Source organism: Tinamus guttatus, unplaced genomic scaffold, assembly GCF_059628265.1.
Source record: "Tinamus guttatus ecotype Peru unplaced genomic scaffold, ASM5962826v1 Tinamus_guttatus_pri_ptg000397l, whole genome shotgun sequence".
Lineage (NCBI taxonomy): Eukaryota > Metazoa > Chordata > Aves > Tinamiformes > Tinamidae > Tinamus > Tinamus guttatus.
The window spans coordinates 1509581-1529711 of record NW_028288931.1 but is presented as its reverse complement, the minus strand read 5'-3'; the positions used below and the strand labels follow the sequence as shown (position 1 = coordinate 1529711).

The following is a 20131-nucleotide window of genomic DNA, read 5'->3' as shown; positions in this document are numbered from 1 at the left end:
GAGCTGCTGCCACCAATTCGTTGGCATTCCCGGCTCCTCCGAGCTGGTTAACTCCACGCTGGGAGGGAGGCTGCAGTGCCGGGAGGCTCCATGATCAGCGGTTCCCGGTGTGTGGGAGGCTCCTTGATCAGCTTCCCGGCTGCCGGGTAAGGAGACGTTCTGCAGTTTGATGGATGTGGCCGCTGGACGGGCCCACAACTTCCTCCTGCAGCCATGGAGACGCCGCTCGCTCCGGTGCCGAGGCCGGAGGCGGGACACGGAGCGGCTCCGCGGGAGGCCGAGCAGAGCCCTCCTTGCCCTCGCTGGATCTTGAGCCTCTCTGCTTGGATCTTGCTGGCCCTGTGGGCAATGAGGAGCTCCCCGGCATTAGCCCCGGTGCCCCCAGCCAAGAACGTGGTCGTGTACCGCAACGGGGACCCCTTCTTCGGCGGCAGGAGGATGGTGGTGAACCAGCGGCGCCTCCCCACCTTGGAGGCCTTCCTGAGCGAGGTGACGCGCAGCGTGGGCGCCGCCGTGGCCGTGAGGAACCTCTACACACCGCGGCGGGGCCGCCGCGTCGCCCGGCTCGGCGACCTGCGGGACGGCTGCCACTACGTGGCCGCGGGCTCGGAGAGCTTCAAAAGGCTCGAGTGGGTGAACGGGCCTTTGGTTTCAGGGTTTGGAAAGCGGCTTTAAATCTATTAGTACGTGGTGACTTCTTGTGCTTGCAGCTATTTAAGTTGTGGAGTGAAGCAGCTCGGTGGGATGGGGAACAGCACCGGCCTGCGGGTGAGTCCCTGTGCCGAGACGGGCAGGAGGGCAAAAGGAGCTGGGAAGAGGGTGGAAGGTGCTGGAGGAGACAAGCGGAGCTGGAAGCTGCCGGGTGCCCAGTGGAGACGGGTAAACAGGGAGCTGGAGGAGCAGGGCAGGATCTGTGCACAGATCCGGAATGCCCAGCTCTGCCAAGAGCCTCTGCAGCCCTTGGCGTTACCCACAACAAACGGAGCGGGAGGGCCCTGCGGAGCCGCGGGAGCAGCGGGGCGGCTCCGTCCCCGTCCCTGTCACTGTCTCCGTGCTGACCCCGGTCCCCAGCACCGCGCGGCAGCGTCCTGGGAGCCGCACGTCCCCGCGCCGCGGCAGCCGCCCATCCGTCCGCCCTGCACCATACAGTGAGTGCCCGGCATTTCCTCCCTTGGGGTTCTCCGGGAACGTTGTTGGAAGCTGGAGGAGGGAGTTTCTGTGTGATCCCAGCGATGCTGCCCTACAGGGACGCTTCCCAGGCTCTCCCAAAGGATTCCGTTGCCTCCAGGCATCCGTGTCCTGCCTTTTTGCCACTGTCCAAATATTACCTGTCCTGGAAGGGGTTGACAAAGGTGCACATGGCACAGTTACCGGTGCCACTGTCCTGCGCCTGCCGATGTCCCTAGATGCTGGGGACAGGGAGAGCATTGCTCTTCCTAGGTGTTGCTAGACCGTTCCAGTGTTTTGAGCGGAGGGTGACGCACACAACACATGAACAAGGGGCTGTTGGCGTCCTGGGGGCTGGAAGGCACCAGCACGGAGCACGTTGTCCCCGTGGGAGCCGCAGCCTCGCCACGCGCCCTGCGTTGTCTCTCCCGCAGCGTTTTCCGCAACGGGGATTTGCTGAGCCCTCCTTTCCGACTGCCGCTCTCCCGGAGCACCTCTCTGGAGCGGGACGCGCTCCTGTCGCTGCTGACGGACAGAGTCAACCTGCGCGGCGGAGCCGTTCGCAAGTCGGTATCGGGCCAGGCGCTGCGGCTCTCCCGCGCTTACGTCCCGGGACACAGACACCCCATGTTTCCCACCCCGCTGGAATTGCTTTGACTTCCCTCGCGTGCTCTTTTTAATCCCTTTGCTGTCTTTGCTCGAGGCTCTGCAGGCTGGACGGAGCGCAGGTGTCCGGCGGGGAAGAGCTGGTGGATGGTGGTTACTACGTGGCGGTGGGTGCTGAGGAATACCAAAACCTGCCCTACGTGGAGCTGCTGGTGCCCCCGGCGCCGGGGTACAGGGCACTGCGGTGCGTCGGCAGCTCTTGGTGCTGCTGGTTCCCAGCACGGGGCTCGGGCATCTTGGTGGGGACACGTGTGTTGCTGTGAGGCTCTCCCTGTGCTGAGAACAGGCGCCGCGGGGGCTCTTCCTTGTGGGAAAACGGGAGCGGGGATTGTGTCCACGGTGACTTCTGATAACGAGAAGCTGCTGCTGCTTCGTTACAGGAACCACCCAAACAGCAGGAGCAGGAACTATGGAGGAAGGGTAGGTGGCTCCACCGCGGCGGGACACGGGTGCTCGTGCACGCTCCGTCCGGGAACGGTTCCCATTCCCAACTGCCATGGTCACAGCACTCGTCCTTGGCGCCTTCTCCGAAGCAGCAGCTGAGGACATGGCAAATCTGCACTTGAATTAAATCTCCCTGCCTGAGAAAACCTCCTGAAACCTCCTCTCCTCCTGAAACCTCCTCTCCTCTTTTTTGGCTGACGAGGGAGAATTCGGACTGGGGCTGAGCGCTCTCTCCTGCTCTCTGGGTGGGGAAAAGTCCTGCAATGGGGACTGCAGCGACAGCAGCTGGGCTCTCCTGGACCGTCCCCTGGAATCTCGGTCTGTGCTATCTCTGAAAGTGCTGCTTTGCTTTTGAAATTTCCTTTTCCTCCTGTTTTCAGCTTGGCAAACTGCACCACCTCCCAGGACAGAGCTAGCGACTCTGCTCTTGCTTTCCCACCTCAACATGTAATAACTGAAGAAGGAAAATGTCTTTCCTGTACCTATTTACATGTAGAATCAACTCAAAATCTTGCTAAGCAATGTTACAGCTTCATACCAGTCGGGTTGAGGACTCCTGGGTAGGAAGTCGCAGTGTTTTTTACTGGAATTGCCCTGTAAAACTGCTCGTTGTATAAACTGCTCTACCATGAGGGCATACAGACGTGTGTGATGGACGTTTTCAGCTGGACAGTCGCAGAGCGCAGACCACAGAAGCCGCAGAGAAAGACAAGATCCCAACTGCTTCTCCAGGGCTGCAGAAGCAACCCAGAAAACCTCCTCTCCAAGGGGAAGAGTCTCTTTTCCATGCCAGACCTGTCCGTGCAGGACGAAACAGGAAGAGTAACATGAACGTGCAGCACTGGCCGGATCAAGGTGAAGCTAAAATTTTGCTATAAGTGTTGAGAAAAACTGGCTTTACTTTGATGCTAAAGGACAAAATATCTACCAATGTGCTTGAAGCAAGCAGCCATGTGGTCTACCTAGTAACTTCTGTATTTCTGCTCCTTCTTCTCTCCTTGTGACGCATATGACCGTAACTTTTCTGTGATTTTAACAAGACTAGGCCTTGCAACACCCTTTTGGCAGCTTTTCACCCCTTTGCAGAAGGAGGTGTTTATAAAGCCAAAGATCCCAGGAGGGAGATGCGAGGTGCACATGAAGTAACAGAGGACGAACACACGAAGGCGGAGGTGCCCATCGACCAGGTAGGAGATGATACAATTTTCTGCTCTCTCAGGAGTCTCACGAGGCTACGGGGAGGTATTTGCACCCACCAGGCTCTATTGGTGCTCCTGGTTTTGCACAGCAGGGACACAGACTCCAGGAAAGAGCCATCCAAGCAACATCTCGGATGTATCCCCATGGAGAAATACTTCCATTTTTTTTGCGAAACAGCCCTAAGAACAGATGAATCAGTAATTTATAGGGGGTTTGGGATACTGGCTCATTTCTTTCTTGCTTGTTTTTAGTCAGGCTCTACGCTAGGTTTATTAAGCATTTTCCTCTGGAGTTTGTAGCACTGAAGTGCTACGAGGGGGAACTTCTGAAGCCAGAGGAGTGGGTTACTGCAGGGCTCTGCGTTTTACAAAGTCTGGAGATTGTAATCTGGGTAATGAACATTTCCCTTTTCCTGGTGTGTCAGAGTAATAGCATCTTTACCCTCTTCCAGACAGCTGCAAACATTGTGGAAGAGGAATTTATACAAAAAGCCAAAATGAGAAGCCACAACAAGGTATTTATTCGACTTTAATGTTTCTGTGAAACTTATTAGATGCTTCCTGGCTGTGTTCTAGCGGAGGTTTTTTTACACAAAACTTAGTAGCCTCAAATATAACTTTTAAACAGAATTTGCCTTTAGCCAGGTGCAGCTGGGAAGGCAGCAGGATATAAATATGTAAGTCCTAAAATGTCTGAACATATTTGTTAGGTAATACCAACACCGAAACTTGAAAGGAAACAAATTCTTGGGGTCTTTCTAAAAGCAAAAGTCGATGTGAAAAATGCCTGAAAGATGCTTGGTGCTCATGGAGTATTCCTGTGTCAGGCTTTTCATAAGGACACTTAAAATTGATGTAATGGGATGACATGCGTTCTATTAAAGATGATTCACAGTTCTGCCTAGGTAGTCTCTGCGGACTAATTAGAACTTCAAAGGGAAACACATACTTTGAACTGAAATTAGAGAAAGCCCTAGTAAAGAATGAGCCCTGTCCTGGCTCTGTGCTGAGAATTAAGCTTGCACTTAAGGCCATGGTCAGACTGGAAATGGAATCCAGTTTGGTCCCAGGAGCTGTGTGCAAGAGCAGGAAGCTCTATGTTAATAACTGTGTTTCTTTCTTACTGCACAAAGGTTTGGAGTGGAGACAAACCACAAAGGAGCGTGGCAACACGGAGGGATGCCGGCGATCCCAAAGATGGGAAGCATGGAATGGTGTCTTCCCTTAGCAGCAAGGAACTCTGAAGACCTCCCAAAGGGAACGTGACGGGAGAGAGACATTTAGGTAGACTGATACCTGGCAGCTGCAGATAACAACAGCACGTGATTCATAGATACATGTAGCACCAAAGGCTTCTGATGAATTAAAACTTCCCTAAGATCAAGCATCCTAATTATCTGGGTTGGAGAGAGAAACTACCAGTGAAGTGGGAATGAGATGCCCCGTTTTGTTGAAGAATATAAGTACTCCTGCTTTCCTCCTCTCTACAGTGTGATGATTTGGCAGAGGAGAGGGCTCTTTTTTCCCAAACTCTGATCAAGAAACTGGTTTGTATCTGAACTGGGGAGGAAGTGCTACCAAAGAGAATGTACTCCTTTATAATAAAAATATCTGCCGGAAAATTTGTTATGTATTAAAAGATATTTCTTTCAAAAATATTTCACAGCCACTTTCACAGCCTGAGCCACAGAAGAGAAGACTTCCTAACGATTCCTTCTACAGAAAATCAGCTGGGTCATAATTAAGGCAAAGAGTGTCTTGAAGGATTTGTTAACAATTTATTATCCCTCCAGTTAAAAAAAAAAAAAAAAAAAGATAATTTAGTCACCCTTGCCTCATGGCCTCATGGTAAAAAAAAAGAAAAAGAAAACTTAAGCCAGGGTATCAAATAAGATATTCTTGGAAAATGCATTGCTCCACCATGGTGCTGAGGGAATACAATCTGTGTTTTTTAGATGTGTGTGTCAAAATGCAGCTTCCTCAATGCAGCAGAAACTCCCCTCTTCAGCCCTGGGGATTGCCTTGGAGCAGGTTTGCTTCCTGCTGTTTCTCACTGTGTCTTGTTGATGAACCAGCTATGCAGAGTGTGATTCCCAGGACGGTGATCAGCATTCCTGCCACAGCCCCTACAGGAACATAACAGCATCCACACCAAAACTACACCACGATCACACCTAAACATGGTAGTCTATGCTACCACGTTAGCAGCCCGTGCAGGAGGCACTGTGACAAAAGGCCTTTCAAGTCCAACTTACTTTTACCACCAATGTCCTCTCCGAGAATCTTGCCAGTCACTAACGTGGCTACCAAAGCCAGGGAGTTGCACAGAGGTACGGCCAGGGACAGGTCTGAAATGCAGCAGTTTCAACACAGCTTAAAAAGGAGGGATCCTGCACAAATCCCTGGCACTAAGTATGGCAGTGACTTTGCTCCATAGCAGCTGCTGGGCCACCTGACTGCGGGATAAGGCTGCTGCTCCCCATATCCCAATCCACTCGGGCCACAAATGCAATGAGAACCAACCTGTGGACGCCAAGGTGAGGTAGAAAAGGAGCGATCCGCATTGATTGAGCAGAAACGGCAGCACGTACTGCGGGGAGAACACAAGTTCATCGGTCACTGTGTGCAAACCCGTCGTGTCCCCCACGGAAGCAGCACCAGGAGCGGCAGGGAAGGAACCCGGACCCTCTTCCTTGGATATGTTTAGCAGCGGGAATGCGGCACATTTGGGATTCTGCTGCCCGACGTGGCAGTTTCCCGATGCAAAAAAGGCAGACGGAGCTTATTTTAGGCAAAATAAGAGCCTTAGTGCCTTGCTGTCTACAAAGTGGCCTAAATGCTGCAAGGGGAGAGCAGGGTGGTGGGCGAACGAATTAAATATCAGGGAGCACAAATCATTCTGGTGACAGCTGGACTATTTAGCAGTTCCAGGCTTGAAGTGGGGGGACAGAGGTGACCCGAAAGGCAGTGTAACCCCCCCGGGCCGCGCTCGCACCTTGTAGTTGAGGCCCAGGAAGCGGATCTTGGCGAGCAGCTGCCGCAGGCGGCCCTGGCCCCGCACGTGCTCCAGCCCCGCGGCGCCGGCCCGCAGCAGCGGCCCGGTGCCACCCCATAGCAGGGCCACCAGCACCAGCGCCGCTGCCTCCGCTGCAGCACGGCCGGCGTCAGCCCCCGGGAGGCCGTGGTGCAGGGGGCCAGGTCCCCCCTCCACGAAGCCTGGGTCTGGCCACCAAATACCCCCCTCAGGGGTGACCCAGCTGGGGCCGGCTCAGTGACGTGGCTCTCTCATAAAGGGACCCAAAATGGGGCCCTGTCCCCCTCAAGGAAAGCCCCACATTGGGCCCAGGCTCCCACCATGTCCCCCCACAGGGAAGGCCCCACAACTGGCCTGGCCTCCCATTGTGTCTCCCCATAGAGAAGACCCCACACCGGCCTCCCGCCATGTCCCCCCACAGGGAAGGCCCCACATCAGACCCATCCTCCCGCCATGTCCCCACAGAGAAGGCCCCACACGGGGCCCATCCACCCGCCATGTCCCCGGGCCCACACTTAGGCCGCCCCCCACAGCAGCTCCCTAGCAACGCCGCCAACCCGGAAGCTCACCCGCCGACGCCATAGCAACGGGCGAGGCACTTCCGCCCGGCGACTGGAAAACGTGCGCCCCGGCACCGGAAGCGCTCGGCGTACCGCACCACCCTGACAGGGTGGCCGCCATGGTGAGAGGGAGACGGGGAAACCGGGCCGGGATGAGGGAATTGGGCCGGGATGGGGGACCGGAACGGGACAGGACGGGACAGGGGGACTGGGCGGGTGTTGAACGGTGCGGAAGCCCCGGTCGGGGCTCCCGGGTCGCGGGCTTTCCGCGACCCGGGAGCCCCGACCGGGGCTGGGGCCTCGTTCGGCCTAAATGGCGGCCGCCTCCTCGCAGAAGCCGATCCTGCTGCAGGGCCACGAGCGCTCCATCACTCAGATCAAATACAACCGCGAGGGAGACCTGCTCTTCACCGTGGCCAAGGACCCCGTGAGTGCGGCTTCCCCCCGCCGTGTGCACAAATATTGAGTTTGTTTTTGCCATGTTTCATAAAAACGGGGGATTTCTGACTGTTTTCTCCCCGCAGATTGTCAATGTGTGGTATTCGGTCAATGGGGAGAGGCTCGGCACCTACAACGGGCACACTGGAGCCGTGTGGTGTGTGGATGCCGACTGTATCCTTTGCTTGCCCCTATCTGGGATTTTTTCTCGGCTGCGCCGCTTCCCAACGGGAGCGCCGGGATGTTGCCCTGCGGTTACCTGCCCTGCGGGTTTTGTTTCCCCTTGCTCCCCCACTGTGAGTTTTTCCTTCTCTCCAGGTGTTTTTTGGAGCAGTTTGCAGGGATGAGCAGCGGGTGCGCTCCGCTCTCGCTTGAGCTTTGCTGCTTTTGCTGATGGGGCCCTGGGAGATTTGGGAGGGTGCCTGAGACCCGCAGATCTTCTATCTCTAGTGCCAGTGGCAGATAACGGAGATGGAAGTGTGCAAAAATTGTGTTATTATGGGGGAACAGGAACCTTTTTCTTTAATACTTCAGGTAGAAAAGTTTGGGGTTTTACAGTAGGAGCGCTGGGACTCGATACCTGTCTGTACTGAGCTAGAGCTGGGGTGGGAGCTGCTCAGTCTGCAGTTTCTCTGCGTAACGGTGCATTCACCCTGTGTGTAACTATCAGCTGCTCATGTAGAGCAGAGTGTGTTGAGGTTCCCTAACTGGTGACGCAGGGGACACGCGCCACGTGCTCACGGGCTCTGCAGACAACAGCTGTCGGCTCTGGGACTGCGAGACAGGTAGGAGCCTCTCCCGGTTCCGGGAAGTTCTGCTGCCACCACGTGCTCCAAGGGGACATGGGCTCATTTAACCTGCTGAAAGACACCTCGGTCCCAACTTTGCCCATTTGGGGAAAGCATTTGCTTCTGTTCTGGGTTTCTAAAGAGTTTTTAATTAATTTACTCATCTCGCTGCCCGAGTGGTTGCTGCGCAGTCAGTGCTTGCAGGTTGCTGAACCTGCTTGTCAGCATGTTGGGTGCTTGCAGCCTTCCCCAGCCTTGTGTTAAACTGCTTGTTTTAATTGATCTTTAATTAATCTTGACGTGAAAGCCCTGGTGAGGTGGTGTGCCCTGCCCTGTGCTTAGGGAAGCAGCTTGCGCTGGTGAAGACGAGCTCGGCCGTGAGGACCTGTGGCTTTGACTTCGGAGGAAACATCATCATGTTTTCCACGGATAAGCAGATGGGATATCAGTGTTTTGTGAGCTTCTTCGACCTTCGGGACTCCAGCCAGATCGGTAAGGAACTCGAGCAATTCCCTGGAAAGGGGAATTACTGATGGCTGGAGCTGGTGCCATTCTGTCTGTCCATCTCCTTCCTTCCCACAGAGAAAAACGAGCCGTACATGAAAATCCCCTGCAGCGACTCCAAGATCACGAGCGCCGTGTGGGGCCCCCTGGGAGAGTTCATCATTGCGGGACACGAGAGCGGAGAGCTGAACCAGTTCAGTGCCAAGGTCGGTGTGATCAGAGCCCTGATACGAATCCCTTGGCCTCTGTGTGTGTGGAGGGAGGATGCTGCTCCGTGGCTTTTGCCTCAAACTAGCAGATTTGTGCAAAATCATAGTGAAAATGTGTTTTCTCGGAGCGAGGCCCGTGCGGCCACTGGATAGTGCCATCTCCCAAGCTGTTTTTAAGGGAGGAATTGGGTGTTTGGGGATGGCTCTGTGCTCGCTCCCCTTGCCAGCACCCTCAAACTGCCCCGTTTCCCCGCAGTCAGGGGAGCAGCTTTCCAACATCAAGGAGCACACCAAGCAGATCAACGACATCCAGACCTCCAGGGACATGACCATGTTCATCACTGCCTCCAAGGACAACACAGCCAAGGTGAGGCCTCTTCTTGGGAGCCTTTGGGAGCTGGTGTGCCCGGCTCTCCTGGAGATTTGCTCCTTCCAAAGTGAGAGCTCAGCGGGCAGGTTCAGCGAGAGGGATCTGTCCTGCTGTGGTTAATGAGCACCCAGGCTTTGGGGACAACTTTGCCAAAACAGAGGCTGCAGTTTGGCTGCTTCCAGGAGAGGGCAGAGCTGGGAACTTCCCACCTGCTTTTTCGGGATTCTATGGAAACATCTTGAGGATTTGGGTGCCCATGGGCGGCCTTGAGGTTTGCAGAACTAACATTTCAGGGCAACACTTGCTTTATAATTTCTTTTCTACCTGTGCCAAAAAAAAAAAAAACTCACAGGGTCTGCTTTTAAGTTGATGATTCTCCCAGCTGCTTTGCAGAGTAACTCTGCCTTTTGCCTCCTAGTTATTTGATTGCACAACACTTGAGCATCTGAAGACGTTCCGGACAGAGCGACCAGTGAACTCTGCAGCCCTCTCTCCCATTTTTGATCACGTAAGAATGATCTTATTGCATCTTACTGTGATTCCCACCTTGTCCCAGGTAGCAGGATATGAGGAAGGTTATAGAAAGTGATACTCATCCTCGCTGGCTGTGAGGTGGGCCCAAGGAACTCTGCTGCTGCCTGCTGTGGGAACAAGTTTTGTGTTTTATTTCTGCAAAAAAAAAAAAAAATATATATATATCTAGAAGGCAGGAACTTCTTTGGGACTAGAGCCTGCCTGTTAAAGGGCTTGTGGGATCTGCCAAGTTACAAGGAGGCTTCCCTGGGACTTGGCTCTCTGTTTTCCCGTTGGCTGCGTGTGGTTTATGCAGCACTGACGTATTGTGACTTGTCCCCTTTGCAGGTCGTGCTTGGTGGTGGGCAAGAGGCCATGGATGTGACCACGACCTCCACCAGGATTGGCAAATTTGAGGCGAGGTTGGTGCTTTTTCCTCACTTGTACCTGTCCTTGCAGCTCCTGGTAGACTTGCAGGGGTCATCAGAAATGCAGCACTTCATGAAACCCTGGGAGTGCCCGCTCAGGGCTCCCAACTTCTTGGGGTAATTTAAATCCTCTTCCTTCCCCCAGGTTCTTCCACTTGGCTTTTGAGGAAGAGTTTGGCAGAGTGAAGGGTCACTTTGGTCCTATCAATAGCGTCGCTTTCCACCCCGATGGGAAGAGGTGAGGATCTGTGTGGCTCTTGCAGCCAGGTCAAGCTTATCCCAACTGAAACGTGGGCTGCATCTGGCCCCAATGTAGGGGAATGGACTCAGCACCTTGCCCACTGTTGCTGCCTCCCTCGGAGCCAAACCAGGCTGGTGCTGTGGGCCTGGCAAGAACCCTGCTGATCAGTGGCTGCTTAATGCCCCCAACTTGTGCCTGTTGCTCTCCTCTTTGCCTCTCTTTTTTTCCTGAGAGCCCCGACTGAAGAATACTTTGAGTTTGAATCTGAAGCTGCTCGGGCTCCTTCCCGGGAGGCTTCCCTGGCCCACAGGATGCTCCGGCATCCGCCTTGTGCGGATGGAACTGCTTTGGCTCTCACCTTGCAGCTCCTTCGTGAGCCTGGGGAGGGAGTTCTGCAAACAGCCTCTTCCCTGGTGTGCAGCTCAAAGCAGCGAGCGCCCGACAAGGCTGTGCTGATGCTGATCTTGTCTTTTCTCCCCTGCAGCTACAGCAGTGGTGGTGAGGATGGCTACGTTCGCATCCACTACTTCGATCCCCAGTACTTCGAGTTTGAATTTGAGGCTTAACGGGGCGCCTGCGTCCCCTGCCTCCCCGTTTCTCAATCCGTTGCCGTCTACAAAGAAATATTGTATGACCCCAAGTAGACAATGCTCCACGGAGGCAGCAGCTCTGCGCTGGGCGAGGGTGGCAAACGAGGAACTAAAGCAGCTCAAAAAGCAGCTCTGCCCTTTTGCCCTGCGTAGAGCGAAGGCGACGCGTTGGCTGCCCCGTGGACGCACACTTCCTGCCCTGGTCGGCATATTTAAATAGCCCTCGGGAAAAGAAATCAACAGGCAATAAATAAAAACTTTTGTAAACTCAATGAAAAGTGCCTCTGCTCTTTGGGCCTGGGAAAACAACTGCTCCTGCCTTCTTTGCTCTCTCCAGCTGTCAGAGGGCAGGGAGGCTGTTTTTCCCTGGGCTTCTCTCCTCTCCCAGTTTGATCTACAGCTTTTGTTTGGGCCAAAGGCTCCGAATGTTGACTCTGTAACCAGAGTGCAGTAGCCCTGTGCTGTTTTCCAGCTGACACTCGCGCCCGGTTCTGCCGTGCTGTTTATCTGCTGCGCTGACCCTGAGCCAACTTTCCTAATGGAACAGTTATTTCCTGCACTCGGAAGGCCGTGTTGCAATTCCTGCTCCTTCCACCCTCTCTCCCTGCCCCGAGGGGAGGTTTGCAGCTCTTTCCTTCCTTGGCACCAGGTTCAAGGGCAGGTTTCTGGGGCTGTTTCCCTGCTCAGAGGGATGGATGCAGAAGGGGGGCCATGGCCAGCGCCTGCTTTGGGCACAGGATGCCAGATTTGGCACGTTCTGCCACCCGCTTGGCCCTGCGCCAGCCCTGCCACGCACGGAGCTCTCGGAGGCTGCTGGGCGCATCGACCTGCTGCCGTCGCTGCCCTTCTTGCTCCAGGTGCGGAAGCGAGCGGGCCCAAGCCCTGCTTCCCGGGAATGCCTCTGCCCCAGGAACGCCGCACGGAAAGCAGGCGCGCACTGCGACAGACACCGCTTTACTGCACCCAGCTCCCTCGGCACAGCCCAAACGCTGCCGGTGTGAGTCCATCCCCCCGTCCCGGTGCCGTCCAGGCTCCTCCGGGCGCGTGTCCCGCACGGCCCATCCTGCGGGAAGCGGCGGCGTCTCCGGGAGCGGAGGCGGCCGGAGCAGCGTCCCGCGCCGGCCCCGTCCTCCTCGCCGCCGCTCACGGCTCCCTCCCCGCCGGGCTCCGCGCGTCGCCCTCGCCGCAGGGCTCCTCCAGCAGCCGCCGCATCTCGGCCCAGGCCTCGTCCAGGTACTCGGACGAGCGGATCCAGCGCAGGAACAGCCCTGGGGAGGCGCAGGGACTCGTGCGCTCGGAGCCAAGGGCGCAGCAGCCTCCCCGACCCCGCGGGGCTCCTTACCCTGCCAGAGCTGGATGCTCTGGGGCTCCACGGAGGGCCAGATGACCAGGGCGTTGGGCGAGTAGAGGGGGTTCAGGAGCCCCTTCCTCTCGGCAGGCTGGTTCAGCCAGGCCCACAGGCAGTGCGTCCTCTCCTTCACCTTGCACAGGCACCTGCAGGGCGACACGGGCTCCTTGAGTCCCTGTCCCGGCTCCCAGGGCCACCTCTACCCCGGGCTGTCACCGCAGGGGCTCTGGCGTCCCCTCCCCGTCCCCGACTGGCCTCTCCTTCTCGTTGTTGCCCAGGAAGGTGCCGTAGGAGGAGGCGTAGGCGCTGTCGAAGAGCGCGAGGAGGAGGCGCTCGCCGAACTCCAGCGAGCAGGGGAACTGGCGGCCCAGCTGCCACACGCAGTCGAGGAAGAGCAGGAAGAGCGGAGCCTCCTGCTTGAGCCGCGCGTGCGAGTACGCGGAGCGGGCGCAGCGCACGTGGAAGGGGTGTCCGGCCTGCAGCCCGCGCGGGGAGGACGGGGGGAATGAGGACGCCTGGCTCCGGCCGGGGCCATTCCCGGCTCCCCAGGGCTGCCGGCTCCCACCTGGATCCACTCCCGCTCCAGCAGCCCCTGGAAGCCGCTGAGCGTGCGGCAGCCGGGGTCCAGGATGAGCTGCGCCAGCGCCGTCACCAGCAGCGTCGTGTCCGTCCCCTCGGCCCCGTGCACCAGCACGCAGGCCTCTTCCCTGAGGGAAAACAGGGACCGTCAGGGATGCACCGAGCTGGGAGAGCAGGGGCAAGAGCTGCTGCACGGGGACCCTGGCTGCCCCATAACGCTCCCAGTGCCCCGTACTGCTCCCGTTCCCTTCATTCCTCTCCCGTCCCCCTTTTCACTCCTGGCCCCCTGTTCCATTCCCAGCTCCTCATTTTGCTCCCATTCCCACCCCGTTCCACTCCATCGCCCCATTCTGCCCCTGTTCTGCTCCCATCTCCCCATTCCACCCCTGTCCCCCCATTCTGCCCCCGTATCCCGTACCGCCCCCATCCCCCTGTTCCACCCCTGTCCCCCCATTCTGCCCCTGTCCCCCCATTCTCCTCCCGTGCCCTGTACTGCCCCCATTCCCCTGTTCCACCCCTGTCCCCCCATTCCGTCCCCGTCCCCCCATTCCACCCCCATTCCCCTGTTCCACCCCTGTACCCCCATTCCGTCCCCGTCCACCCGTTCCGTCCCCGTCCACCCATTCTGTCCCCGTCCCCCCGTTCCGTCCCCGTCCTCCTGTTCCTCCCCTGTCCCCCTGTTCCGTCCCCGTCCCCCCGTTCCGTCCCCGTCCCCCCGTACCGCTCCAGGCACTGGGCGGCCAGGCAGGCGGTGCTCAGCGCCGCCTTGACGTGGCTCAGCCAGCGGCTGCCCTCCAGCCGGCTCAGCCAGCGGTCCATGGAGAGCGACGCGTCGTTGCAGGCGTCCACCAGCCTCACGAAGCTCTCCTGCAGCGGCCGGCCTCTGCGGGGGGCGCCCGGGGCCGCGGTGAGGCCGCCCCGCGCCGGGCTCACCTGTGTCACGAGAGCGCCGGCTCTCGGCGCAGCCCCCGTCTCACCTCTCCAGCGGCCGGTGCAGCCGCTTCCAGCGCGGGTAGAAGGACTTGGGCTCGGTGCCGCCGCCGCCCATGCGGGCCTGCTTGGCCGCCTGCGCCGAGCGCGTGTCCACGACGAAGCCGCGCGCGGCCTCGGCCAGCGCCGCCGCCAGCAGCAGCTCGTCCTCGCGGCAGCGCTTGCGGTTGGGGCCCGTGAGCGGCTGGCTGCTGCGGAGCATCACCTGCGGGCGAGGGGCCCGTGGAGCCGGCCGCGGAGCCGGGGGCCGCGCGGGGCCGCGCGCGCTCGCGGACTCACGGTCCCGTTTTTCCGGTGGTAGTAGCTGAGGACGGGGAAGCGGCCCCCGTGCCGGAAGCGAGCCGCCTTCCGCAGCGCTCCGTCGTCCACGGCCGCCGGCACGATGAGGACAGGCGGGTACGTGGGGCAGACGCTGAAGTCCTCGTTGACGCTGCTCAGGCGCCACTGGTTTGTCTGGGGGAGAAGCGGGGATGCGGCGGGCGCTTTTTCCCTTTTTCCCCGTGTTTTTGCCCTGTCCGCAGCCCCCTCGCCCAGGGCTCACGTGGGCAGCGATGCGCTGGAAGAAGCGCTCGAGGGGGAAGAGGTGCCACCCGTCCTCGAGCCGCAGGCTCTGGGGTCTGTAGAAGAACGGGTACATCATCATGAGCGAGTCCACGGAGGAGAGCGCCTGCAGCGGGAGGGAGCACAGCTGGCACCGGCGCCGCCCGGGCAAACAAACGGGCCCCGCGTGTTTACCCGCGCCGAGCAAACAGGCACCTCGATGGAGCTGGCCACGTTGAGACACTCCTCCATGCCCGGGATCTCCAGCTGCAGCACCCGCAGGTCCTTGCACCGCAGCGTGATGGTGCCGGAGGAGCCGGAGAGCCTGTGGGAAGCGGCGCCGGGATGAGCGGCCCGGGGGCTGCGCGGGACAGGGGACGGGACCGCGGGCGCAGGGAAGCGCAGGGCGCAGTGAAATGCTGGGTGCAGCGAGCGGGGGCACACGGGTGCAGGAGCCGCCGTTGAGCTTTTTGGTGCCGCGGGCGAGAGCGAAGCCGGGGGAGCCAAACCTGGGGTCCCGCGGGGAGCCGTTACTCCGAGGGGGCTGGTACCAGCCCAGGTTCTGCACTCTGAGTCACGGGGAGAAGAGGAGGTTACAGCCCGCGGCGGGGGGCGCGGAGGGGCGGCGGAGCGCGGGGGCCCCGGCGTCCGGCACCCACCGCTTCTCCACGGCGTCCACGTTGCGGATGAGCAGCCAGAGCTCCACGGTGGCGGCGGCGCCGTCGCCGCCCGGGCGCGACGACAGCAGCAGGTGGTGGCTGGTGATGCAGAGGGTCCCGCGCGCGGGCGGCAGCCCCGCGCCCGCCAGCAGCACGTTCTCCACCCGCGACGTCTTGATCAGCTCCGCGAACTCCATGGCGGCCTCGGCTTCCCCCCCAGGGCACCGCGGGCACCGCGAGCGCGGCGCTTCCTGCTGCGGAACGGGGGCGGGAAACGGCTCGTTTCCTCCCCGCCGCCGCGGCGGGGGAGCTGGGGCCGGCCGGGCCGGGGCGGCTCCGCGGGCTCCCGAACCGGCTCCCCCGCGGCCCGTCCCCGCCGCGAGGGCTCCGCGGGCTGCTGCAAACGCGGGGGCCGCTGCCCCCCGGCACGAGCCGCCCTCCCGGCACCGGGGCCCGGGGCTCCCGGTGCCGCCGCCGCGCTCACCCGCTCCGGCCGCGGAACTGCGCGCCCGGCCGCGCCGAGGGCTTCCCGGGAGGATGTCGGCTTTAAGGAGGCCCGGCCTCCGCGCCCCGGCGCCGGCCACGCGCCTCCCGGGGCCGGATGCTCCGAGCGGGGCGGGAAAGGGCTGGGGGCAGCGCGGGAGAAGGGCCGGGAGCGGAGCCGGGAAGGGGCCGAGGGCATCACGAGAAGAGGCTGTTGGAATTGCAGGAAAAGGGACCGGGAAGGGGCTGGAGCCAGAGCCCACAGTGCGAGGGGCTACCGGGGCTCTCAGCGTGGGGGCACTGGGGGAGCTCCAGGTGTCCCGTGGATGGGAGCACCGGCCGCTGTCCTGGATGAGCCGCCGTCATCCCTGCAGGTCCCCGCGGCAGGGGCTGCACCGTGGCAGGTGCCGGGAGCATCCCGGTGCTCCAGGGGCTGGGACAAGCGGGATGCAGAGGGGCCCATCCCCATCCCGCCCGTGGGGCTCCGTCCGTCGGGTTCCACCTTAACGTGGGTGCAGCTGCAGCCCGGGGTGGTGGCCCTGGCCGTGCACATCTGGCTGCACATCTGGCGCTGCAGCCACCCAGAGCCCTGCGGGAAGAGCCCAGCGGCACCCCGGGGTGCTGCCCCCGAGGGCCCCGTGCTGACACCCCCCTCCCGTGCGGCGCCGAGGCGACAACCCACGTTCTTCCTTCCCCTCTGCAGCCTCCTCGCGCCCGGCCCCGGCGGGAAGTGGCTCCCGGCCCCGTGCCCGTCGTAGCGCGGAGGCCAGGAGCGCCCAAGGATAAATCATTCACACCCCCGCGGGCCTTGGATTCCCCAGAAAGCTTCCTCCGGGAGCGGGAGCCTCCTCCCAGCTGGAGACAATAATGCCGGGAAAGCAGTAGGACAGAGGGGAAAAAAAAAAAAATCCTTTGCTGTTCTCTGGATAAGTCAAGTTCCTGCCTAGTATAATTATCACCGGCGTCCCCAACCTTTATTGTTCTAGGGAGAAATAAATAGCAGCGGCTCACGCACAACATTCTGGCTGCTGGTGCTCCTCTCTCTGCTCTTTGCACCAGGGTTTTGGGGAGGACAGTGGTGTTTGCACCTGGGTTTTGGGGAGGACAGGGGTGTTTGCACCTGGGTTTTGGGGGGTCACTTGACAGGATGCCCTTGGGCCGCCTGGAATTCAAGGAGCTGGGCGAGGAGGAGCCCGGCTCGGACGAGGAGAGCCTGGACAGCGTGAAGGCGCTGGCGGCCAAGCTGAAGCTGCAGACGCGGCGGCCCTCGTACCTGGAGTGGAAGGCGCGGGTGCAGGGGCAGCCGTGGGCGAGCAGGGCGCCCGAGCGGGGCCCGGCCCGGCCCGGGGAGCCGCCGGCCACCGGCCTCTGCGGCTTTGCCTCCCTGCAGGAGGCCCTCGAGTGGCTCAGGACGGAGCTGGTGAGTAGTCGCTGCTGGGAATGCAGCTCCTGGGGGGAACGGAGGCGGCCGCGGGCTCCTCGGTGTGCAGAGCATGGGGATGTGCAGGGCTTGGGTGCTCTGGCTGCAAGGGGGGGGTCTTTCCAAGAGGGGAACAGCCCTGCAGTGCTGTGTTCTTCGTGGTGGGGCTGGTACTGGTCCCAGGATGCATGTGCATTTATGTGCATGTGTGTGCATGGGCCATGCTGGTCCAGGGGTGCATTTGTGTGTCCATATGCATGGGCCTATGCTTGGTCTGGGGTTTGCATGTGTGTGCATGCATGTATGTGCATGCATGTGCATGGGCCCATGCTGGTTTGGGGGTGCATGTGTGTGCATGCATGTGCATGGGCCCATGCTGGCCTGTGGGTGCACGTGTGTGCATGTATGTGCATGGGCCTATGCTGGTCTGGGGTTTGCATGTGTGTGCATGCATGTATGTGCATGCATGTGCATGGGCCCATGCTGGTTTGGGGGTGCATGTGTGTGCATGCATGTGCATGGGCCCATGCTGGCCTGTGGGTGCACGTGTGTGCATGCATGTGCATGGGCCCATGCTGGTCTGGGGTTTGCATGCATGTATGTGCATGCATGGGCCCATGCTGGTCTGGAGGTGCACGTGTGTGCATGGGCCATGCAGATCTGGGTTTTGCATGTGCGTGTGTGCATGTGTATGGGCCCATGCTGCTGCAGGGGACACACACGCATGCACAGCGTCCTTGCCGAGCCCAGCCAGGACCCTGCTGACCGCTCGCTCCCGCTGCAGCGAGAGATGCAGGCGGCCGACCAGCTCCTGGCGCGGCAGCTGATGCGGCTGCGCGGGCGGCTGCACCGGCTCAAGGTGGAGCAGGCCTGCCACCGGCACAAGGAGATGCTGGACGACGCCACCTTCGGCCTCGAGGGCTGCGAGGAGGACTCGGACCTGCTCTGCAACATCCCGCCCAAGGCCGCCTTCCTGCTCTCCACGCCGCTCAAGCACATCGGCGTCACCCGCATGAACATCAACTCCCGCCGCTTCTCCCTCTGCTGAGCGCCCCGGGGCCGCGGGCAAGTGGCAACTGCGGGGAGCAGCCTTTGGAGTGGGAATAAAAGGAGCCTGTGGCAAGAGGTGCCTCTGTGTCCCCTGCGCCGGAGCATCCCTTGCTGCGGTGGCCCCGGCTCTGCTTGGGGCACCTTATTGTCAGTATCCTTGGGCACTGGGCTGCACCATTGCGGGATAATTCCCTTTCCTGATGGTTCCCTGCTGGACTGAGCCCCGCGGCGCTGGCTGCAGCTCTTTGCTTTTCCCCACTCATTTCTCACCAAACCCATGGGCTGGTCCCTGCTCTCTTTGCAAGTGGCACCAGGAGGTGGTGGCAGCAGGGCCGGGTGCCCAACGGGAGCCGGCTGCACCCGGGACAGGAAGCGCTGCCCAAACCACAGCCGGGGATGCAGAGCAGCCCTGGAGCCCCCAGCACCGCCGGAGCGCCCGGCCAGGCCTCTCCATCCCCCTGTGCTGTCCCATCGGGGGGATCCTGCCGGGCGGGCGCTGCGGCCGCGAACCCTCCCCGCGCACGGGCCGGGTTTCCTGCACGGCCTCCGCTGCAGCCGCCTGCGGCTTCGCCCCCCGGCGCCAGCCCCAGACAAAGCCCTGCGGTCGCTGCGCTCCGAAAATGCAGCCCCCACAACCTGCCCTGCTCCCCTGGACTGGCCACCCATGGGCAGGGGCACCAAGAGGGCACCGCGGTGCCTTGGAATCCCACTTGGCACTTCCAGCATCTCCCGGTGTGCGAGACCTTGGGGCCAACGCTGCCACCTCCATCCCCCGCGCCGCCACCGGAGCATCCCTACCGCGTGTCCCTGATGTCACGGGCACCCACGTCTGGTTTTTTTTTCCCCTCGCAGTGCTGCCGCGTGGAGGCAGCGCAGCCGGCACGGGCGCCGCGACGTCCCCGCGAGGGTCCCCGGGGCGAGCGGCGGTGCCACCGCAGCCCCCCGGCCGGGCGGGCAGGAAGCCCCGGGGCCGCCGCTCGCGCTTGCGGTCGTGCGCTCGCCGCCGAGCTGCTCCTCTCGCGCTCGCGGCCGCGGCAGGAAGCCGGCGACGGCGGCGAGCGAGCGCGCGCCCCGGGCTCGCGCCCCGCCGCCCATGGCGAGCAGGACGTGACCGGTGCCGCCGGGCCATGGCAATCTGAGCGCGGGCGCCGCTCGCCCCCCACGCACGCAGGTAACGCGGAGCCCGCGGTGGGGTGGCGCCGGCCGCGCGGGACCCTGTGGGTGCCGGCGGTCCCTGGGCATCCCCGAAAGTCACTCGAGGCGGCAGGGTTGGGTTTGGAGCCGCTGCTGGGCTCATGGAGGGGCCACCGAGAGCCCCTTCCCGGTGGCCGTCCCGGGTCCCGGGTCCCGGCTCCCCATGGCGGGCACAGGGCTCTGGGGCTCTGTGCCCGGCGCCCGGTGAAACCTGGTTTGGGCCCCCAAGATGGGACCGTTTTAGGCGTTTTCTCACTGTGACGCAGGGGCCGCTGCTCAGGGCCGCATCGTGGTCACTCCTGCGGCAGCGCCGGGCACGGAGCTTCCTGTGGCGAGCGGCTTCACTGCTGCCACCGCAAAACCGTGGGCAGCGGGGCCTGAACCGGCCTAGGGACCCCGGCGCGCGCGGGGACGGGCTCATCCGCCGTCGCAGCCGCGGCCGCTCCGGCACAGGCCTGGCTGGAGAGGCGGCATCTGCCTGCGGAAGCCATCGCGCGCCGTGGACGCGCTCCCCGGCAAAGCCTGGGAGCGGCACGTACATGTACGGCATGTGTGCACACGCATGCACGCGCAGGGAGCTGCATGCACACGCATGCACACGCAGGGAGCTGCATGCACACGCAGGGAGCTGCATGCGCGCTTGGGTCACCCGCTGCAGCCCCGGCACCCACCCACGTCGCCCCCGTGCAGCCCCGACACGAGAAATTCGGTTAGGCA

The 20131-nt window shown here is 61.1% G+C and overlaps 5 protein-coding genes across 5 annotated transcripts; 3 read left to right on the top strand and 2 right to left on the bottom strand.

Moving 5' to 3' along the window:
- The first annotated feature begins 348 nt into the window (after positions 1-348).
- DCDC2B (doublecortin domain containing 2B) lies at positions 349-4720 on the top strand. The gene is made up of 10 exons (XM_088530975.1): positions 349-629; positions 711-768; positions 1072-1148; positions 1602-1733; positions 1871-2017; positions 2214-2253; positions 2943-3132; positions 3364-3464; positions 3929-3991; positions 4610-4720. The coding sequence occupies exons 1-10, from the start codon at positions 349-351 to the stop codon at positions 4718-4720; spliced, it is 1200 nt and encodes a 399-aa protein (XP_088387101.1).
- A 748-nt stretch (positions 4721-5468) lies between these two features.
- Positions 5469-7092, bottom strand: TMEM234 (transmembrane protein 234). Its single transcript, XM_088530974.1, has 5 exons — positions 7080-7092; positions 6472-6698; positions 6000-6066; positions 5732-5824; positions 5469-5602 (listed from the first exon to the last, which is right to left on the bottom strand). Exons 1-5 carry the CDS (start codon positions 7090-7092, stop codon positions 5481-5483), a joined length of 522 nt encoding a protein of 173 aa, XP_088387100.1. The 3' UTR covers positions 5469-5480.
- A 58-nt stretch (positions 7093-7150) lies between these two features.
- Positions 7151-11131, top strand: EIF3I (eukaryotic translation initiation factor 3 subunit I). Its single transcript, XM_088531084.1, has 11 exons — positions 7151-7192; positions 7405-7497; positions 7595-7682; positions 8228-8293; positions 8639-8788; positions 8879-9006; positions 9266-9376; positions 9798-9887; positions 10241-10314; positions 10466-10558; positions 11046-11131. Exons 1-11 carry the CDS (start codon positions 7190-7192, stop codon positions 11125-11127), a joined length of 978 nt encoding a protein of 325 aa, XP_088387210.1. The 5' UTR covers positions 7151-7189; the 3' UTR covers positions 11128-11131.
- Positions 11132-12294: 1163 nt separating this feature from the next.
- LOC148593406 (myotubularin-related protein 9-like) lies at positions 12295-15470 on the bottom strand. The gene is made up of 11 exons (XM_088530973.1): positions 15268-15470; positions 15118-15177; positions 14825-14933; positions 14610-14735; positions 14348-14521; positions 14056-14273; positions 13800-13961; positions 13065-13206; positions 12755-12975; positions 12494-12645; positions 12295-12419 (listed from the first exon to the last, which is right to left on the bottom strand). Exons 1-11 carry the CDS (start codon positions 15462-15464, stop codon positions 12295-12297), a joined length of 1686 nt encoding a protein of 561 aa, XP_088387099.1. The 5' UTR covers positions 15465-15470.
- A 1427-nt stretch (positions 15471-16897) lies between these two features.
- Positions 16898-18219, top strand: FAM167B (family with sequence similarity 167 member B). Its single transcript, XM_088531008.1, has 2 exons — positions 16898-17170; positions 17955-18219. The coding sequence occupies exons 1-2, from the start codon at positions 16898-16900 to the stop codon at positions 18216-18218; spliced, it is 537 nt and encodes a 178-aa protein (XP_088387134.1). The 3' UTR covers position 18219.
- The last annotated feature ends 1912 nt before the right edge of the window (positions 18220-20131 follow it).